Source organism: Oryzias latipes, chromosome 1, assembly GCF_053564925.1.
Source record: "Oryzias latipes strain Hd-rR chromosome 1, Olatipes_Hd-rR_3.1".
Lineage (NCBI taxonomy): Eukaryota > Metazoa > Chordata > Actinopteri > Beloniformes > Adrianichthyidae > Oryzias > Oryzias latipes.
Genome location: NC_136237.1, coordinates 37,086,254 through 37,092,780, shown reverse-complemented (window position 1 = coordinate 37,092,780; position 6,527 = coordinate 37,086,254). Strand labels below are relative to the sequence as shown.

General features: G+C 42.9%; 1 protein-coding gene across 4 annotated transcripts in view; it reads left to right on the top strand.

The window, feature by feature from the left end:
- Positions 1-642: 642 nt before the first annotated feature.
- The window catches only part of LOC101162573 (uncharacterized), a 30,015-nt gene continuing 24,130 nt past the window's right edge, over positions 643-6,527 (top strand). For 2 of the 4 annotated variants that reach the window (XM_023954894.2, XM_078946723.1), the window contains exon 1: positions 693-888. In XM_023954894.2, the coding sequence (XP_023810662.1) occupies positions 821-888 (68 nt within the window). In that variant the 5' untranslated portion in view covers positions 693-820. Of the gene's footprint in view, positions 889-6,527 lie in introns of all 4 variants that reach the window. The other 2 variants (XM_023954897.2, XM_023954889.2) reach the window with 2 other exon arrangements.

Genomic DNA, 6,527 nt, shown 5'->3' with positions numbered 1-6,527 from the left:
CAAACTCCTCTCCTAATAGAACCTTATTATTTTTGTCGGCCATGACTTGGGGTCCCCTCCCTTCGTCTCCTTTGGCTCTCCAAAACTTCACATCCCGCAGCCTTTTTTCTCACGTGTCGCTCTATCACCTTACAGCAGTCTATCCTCATCTTCTGCCCCACATTCCCCCTCTGAATCAGCGCTCCGGGGTAACTGGAGACCCCTGAGCGGTGACTTGTGACCCGGTAATCCTGTAACGGAGGGCTATCCCTTGTTGGTGTCCCGGTCAACTAACTGAAAGTAATTGCTGCAATTAGCAAAACTGTCAGTACGAATTGTTCATTTAAACAAGTTAATAAATTACTGTTAGTGAAAAAATATGACATTAAATGTAATGCTTTAAGCAGCTTTAGCCTGTTTTTCTACTGTGATTAATTGTAATTGTGTTAACCTTTAATACTTCAAAGAATTCCTTTTCTGCCACGTTAAAATCTATATCATTGTGCATTTCCGTTGGCTTATGAGGAGAATGTTTATAAATTCTGCCCCTGAGCTCAGTGTGTCCAACAAGGGAAAGGGGTGACACTTGGTGATCATATGCAAAATGTCAGCGAGGGGCTGAGGAAGGAAGGAAAGGGGGGGTGGGAAGAGCAAGGTCAGACCTCCTCAAACTGCAGGCTGCACACACACACAAACATTCAGCATTCTCTCCTTCACACTTCAATCTGAAAGAAAGATACACTTCCAATGCCTAAAGCTCCAGGTGGGTCTTCTCACCTCAGGCTATTTTCACTGGATCACTGAGGGACTTTCTTATCAACCTTTCCTGAGTGCTCCAGAGATGCAGAAGACTAGTAAGAAGAGGCGAGTCTCTCTGGCCAATGGTAACCTCAGTAAAGCAGCTCATCGGTGAGTGAAAAAGCAAAATGAGTCGTTTGCCATTTTTAAAGAAAGGAGGAGGAAACATAAATATGAAAAGGGAATTCATCTGACTTTGTATTAAAACAACCTTAGCACAAATTATTAAGCTTCTCCATCTCATATTGCAGCTTTAAATACCAAATTGTGGTATTGCAGAACATCAAACAAGCATGTTGTCATAGCAACAAAGTTCTGGGAAATGCTTGTGGAGAGACGGACGTGCTCCCCTTGTCTGAAGGCCAGCTGGAGTTTTTGACATTGTGTGCTAATGCTAATGGAGAACGTTCTGTTGTGACATCTCAGGCTGGTAATTGTAGTTCGTTTAGTGCTTTTCTTTTGGACCGTGGTCTATAAACAGTTTTTTAAAATGTGGGATTATCTTTTTTAAATCTTTGAGGGAACATTTTAGCTGATTTCTGCTTTAGGAAGAAAACACCTGAGCTTTATATTGTAGTGTTGTTATCTGATCTACAGTTAATATTTGATTGTACTCAATCATAAAGAAGTCAGAAATATTTACCGTAATATTGGAGTAAAGTCTCTCCTTTCAGTCCAAAAGACCTGGAACTGTGGCTATGAATGTTGCCTAACCACTAACATCTTGTTAACCCTCAGTTGTTTTAGCAGTCGTGTGTTAACAGATATGTTTAAATGTTTTTTAGGGCAGTGGCAACTAAACTTTCAACATGTTTGAATGTTTTTTAGGGCAGTGGCAATTTAACTTTCATCAGGCTGAGGATTGTTTGTGTCCACTGGATCAATTCGCAGTTTTCTATTAGGAGAAGACTCGTTTTTCATCTGGTGGAGACAGCTCTAAATTCTAAGCTCATCCCATAAGTCCCAGCTTGTCAGCCTGTATCAGGCACACACACACAGAGTGGCACACACATCAGATCTGATTGTCAGCAAATGTTTAAGGATTTGTCACCTAAACATCCTGTTAGCTGAGGGGTTAAATCTCACTGAGCTCTAACTGTATAGGTGATAAATTGCGAATGGATTTTATAAAGGAGTTCACACAACTGGCTCCATACCTTGGCTAGAGTTCTTTAGCACGTGTCACTTTGACCCTTGGAAATATGAACCTCTTAGCACATTTACGGGGGATTTTTTTAAAAAGAAATTAAGTGAAATGTAAACACTTTAAGACAATTATTTGAGGGGCTGCCTGTCTGTCGGTCTGATTTCACCTCCATTTGCTTTCTATCACACTTTGTATCTGCATTTCGTCATTAAAAGAGGAGTTTTCTTCAACTGATGTAATCACTACATAAATGTTGCAGCAAAGGTGAAACAACATTTAAGAGCATTGCTTTAACAGGGAATTTTAATGGAAAATGGAACTGGCTAAAGACAAAAAAAATGCAATCAAATACTCACAAAAAGTAGTACAAGTCTTGATCAACCAGCAGGGTTTTGGTCTGAATTTTACTGGTTCAAAGTAAAATTTGCATCTGACTTAAATTCACACCTTATCCCAAACATAAAGATCCGCTCCAATGAAAATCATGTTGGTGTTCTTGTAGAATTTTTTTCTCATGATGGAGAACATAGACTGTAGTTGCTACGTACAAGCTACAGTCAACGGGCCACAAGCTCCCTGCAGCCCTACGGCTGGATAACTCCAATAATGCTCGCCGTTTTTGCCGCACCACTAATGTTAGCTTGGGGTTGTGAGGGACTGTAAGCTAGCGGGAGAGCGTGTAAACAAAGGGATCACGGGAATTGAGCAAAGTCTTTCTCAGAGGAGAATTAGTGATGAGCTACTGCTGCTCTGGAGGAACTATGTCCTAGAAAACAACACCGATTTTTTTGATTTAGGCTAAAAACAGCATAATCATAATTAAAAGATCCCTAGTCCTACTTTTACAACAAATCAAGTGGGACTTTAACGGTTCCTTGACTATGAAAATATTTTGTGCCATAGATCAGCTCCTTTTTTCTCTTGACATGGTGATTTAAAGGAACAAATTATTACTTTCAATCTAAGAAAAAAACATTAAAACAAACATAAATCTAGTGAGGCTTTCCTTTCAAACAAGATTTTCTAATGGTGTAACATTAAGCTACGGAAGAAATCAGAGTTCAAAGTCAAAAAGTGTAACATTTTTCTTTCTAACACAAAAAAAGTTTAATCTCTCTATTTCTATGTCCAGCAAAGGCTGTAATTTGAAAATTCAAAATTATTTGTTATTGAACAGTAAACCTTTATGGGTTTTTGAGAGCTGGCCATGTCAGGCAAGCAGATATGAACTATTAAAAAAATCCTTGTGATGGTAAATATATTTTTAAAGTTAGAAGGATAAAGTCAGGTACATTTCTGCCCCTTGCCCTGACCTGTGACCCCTACCAGCAGGGTGCAATCACAGCAGATCATAAATTGGACGTCTCTCTGTCTGAAAGGGAGCTGACTAACATTTCAATGAACGCCTCTAAAAGCATAAAAATACAAACAGAAAAATACATTTTAGAACTTATTTTTCTTGTATATTCTTTAAGTAAAATACTCCTTCAAGAGAAAATGTTAAACTTTCATTGTCTTTCTTTAACTTGACCTACTTAACCTTTCATTTGGCCATATTAGCACAAATTAAAGAAAAACTTTTAGTCCTTAATTCTTGTTTTTTTTCCAATTTGGATGGCTTTTCTCACAAAAAGCGCACTGTAGTCAAATAGTCCGCGTCACACCACACCACCGCTGCAGTCAAGATTCGGCGATATAAAGGGATATATATATGCTGGTTTTTCCGATGGGTTGAATAAAGCATCAGTTCAGAGAGAAAGTTCACCTCTTAGCGCTTGTTCTTGTCCAAATGATGAAGCAAAAGGTTGTTTTAAGAAGCCGGCACAGTGATAAAAACATTTAAGCTTTTTCACCGTGCAGTTATCACTGTGGAATATCACTTTTTAATGCACACCCAGCAGCCAATCAGAATCGAGTATTCACACGGACCATGGTATAAACCAAAATATACAAGGCCAAAGTAGTCTTTAGCAACCTTGGTGATCCAACCGACAGTCAACTGGGATGTGCCCACAACAAAGATGGCAGCTTTTTCAATACGTTATCACAGTTTTCACGACAAATGTTGATTAATTTATATGTTTGATGTACAGGTCACATTCTTTGACATCATCATTATTTACTGATTAAAGACTAACGCCTCCCTGCCTTCCTTCCTGAAGCCTCTTAAGGTGTTGTGTCTTTACAACATGAGGGAAACAACATGTGTGGGTTATCACCTTCCTCTAGCGCCCGGTCAAGACGCTGTCTTGTCTTGCATGCTTCCTACTTTGCCGTCATTTCTATTCTTAGAGGCGCCATGTTTGTTTGGCTTCCTTTTCTACTGTTTACTTGGAAAAGGTAAACACAGAAAAAACAGCATAAAGGTGTTTTGTATCATCAGTATTAGACATACGCATTTTTTAAAATCATCAAATCTTTGTATACATTGTTTTACATTGTAACTTCACTTTCACTTTGTAAAAAGTTACTGGTTCCCTAAAAAGAACATGAAAAGAGCAAGAAGGTAGCAAACGTGAAGTATGAATGTCAATTAAAACCATATCTAACTTGCATTTCTGGTACCAGTCAATGAAAATAATGTAGAAATGTAGTTAAAACATTGATGATATGCCAAACGCTGTAAGAACAACATTTGGTTCCAGTGTTTCTGACCAGTTTTGATACAGTGTTACAACAAACATCATGAGGACCTGAGAGACAAAAAAAATGCAGGTTTAGACCATATCTCACTGAATTATGCCTGAGTTCAGGCTATCAAAGTAAACTTGATCTTTAGTTACCTTGAATGTAGATTGGTGCCATCTTTACTTCAAAATGATATAACTACATAAATAATTGGCAACTGTCTTCCCTTTTAAAGAGAGAAGGTTTAGTAAGTCCATCTGACCTTGTTCTGGTTAGAATGTTGCACTAAATCGGAACTTCTACTAAAGGAAAACATATAGGCTTTTAGTCATCATTAAAAAGTCAGCTAAAGTCCCACTCTAAACATCTTTTGATATAAACGTTACCGGTGGTCTTTTTATTATGATTATGCCGTTTTTAGCCAAAATCAAAAAACCTATCGTCGTTTTCCAGGACGTAGTTTCTGCAGACCGACAGTTGACATTAGAAATTTGCGTTACCTACCCGCCAATTTTAACCACACCTTAGACATTTAGGGTCCCTTGGTGGGGAGGGTGAGGGGACGTCACTGTGAGTAATCAGGAGATGTCCCCTCAGTGCCCTACCCGCCAATTTTAACTGCACCCCCCTTAGCACACACACCCCTCCCCCCTCAATATATACATTCCAACATAAACACACACACATGCACACACACACCCTCTCAAACACACATACACGCACACACATTTTGCAAGGAAGGTGGGACCTAGGGCCATCTGTCCCCTGCCTCTTCCCTGGTGGGGGGTACGGGCCCCTTTGCAACGGCGGCCGTGTCCCCGGGGTGCCGGCTTCCTGGGCCCGGCGGTGCTCTCTCCGCGCGGCGGGGGGGTTCACATTACATCTGAGCCGGGAGTGTTCGTGTCCCTGGGGAGTGGGTTCTGGTCCTTGCTCCTGGGCGCTGGGCCCCGCCATATTTCCAACTGTGGCCGAGCCTGGTCGGGCCATATTTACAACACCCCTTGTGGGCCCTCTTTTTTTCCCCGGGGTTCCCCCCCTCTTGGGCGGGGGCGGCGGGCCCCTGCCCCGCTCCTCCCTGGACCAGCCGCGGGCCGGGCGGATGGCTGCCTGGAGCGCGGAGCGGGTCTCCCTTGGGGGGTCCTGGCTCGTACCTGGGGTTGGGGCGGGGGGATGCCCGGAACTCCTGGGTGGTGGTGGGGTGCTCGTCTGGGGCTGTGGGCGTCCGTCTCCGGTGGGGCCCTGCGTTGGGTTCTCCCGGCGCGGCGGGGGGGCTGCTCTCCTGGTTGGGCTGGGGCGGCGCTCTCTCTCCCTCCGTGCTTCCCTGCTCTCTGGCTCTGGGGGCCTTGCGGCGGTCCTGCTGGCCCTGGCCTGGGTGGCGGGCTTGGTCGCCCGGGCGGCGGTTGTTCCCTGCCGGTTCCCGTGTGGCGTTGGGGGGATTCCGGCTGCCGCTGCTGCTGCGGTGGGGGTCTTGGGGTGGGGATGGCTGGGCACTCTCCCTCCTTCTTTCCACGTTCCACCATCCATTTTAGAAGAACATAAACACTCACCTGAGCACAGGTGTTAGCTCACCTTTGCACTTACAGTTTGCATGACTGAATGACTGAAATATTTCACACTAGTTGGTTTTAAGGCATAAGTATGCGTGTGAACACTATCTGTTTTGTATATATGTCGACAGGTGGACATTTTTTGCAGCTAGCAGGTGTGTTTATAACATTTGAGTGTGTGTGTGGACAGGCTCCGCCCTTATTGTACTACATTTGAACGTTACCATAATGATTAACAACCAGTAAACTTGTTGCTTTATGCTGCTTCATGGTCTTATCCCCCTTCCCCTCCTATTATCACCCCCTACCCCCCCTCTCTCTATCGTCCCTCTCTCTTCTTCCCCTCTTTCCTTTTCCGTCCGGTCCAACACCAAAGATTTTCAGACATGATTGAAATTAATAAAGTTTGGCCTCAATTACAAAAGGGG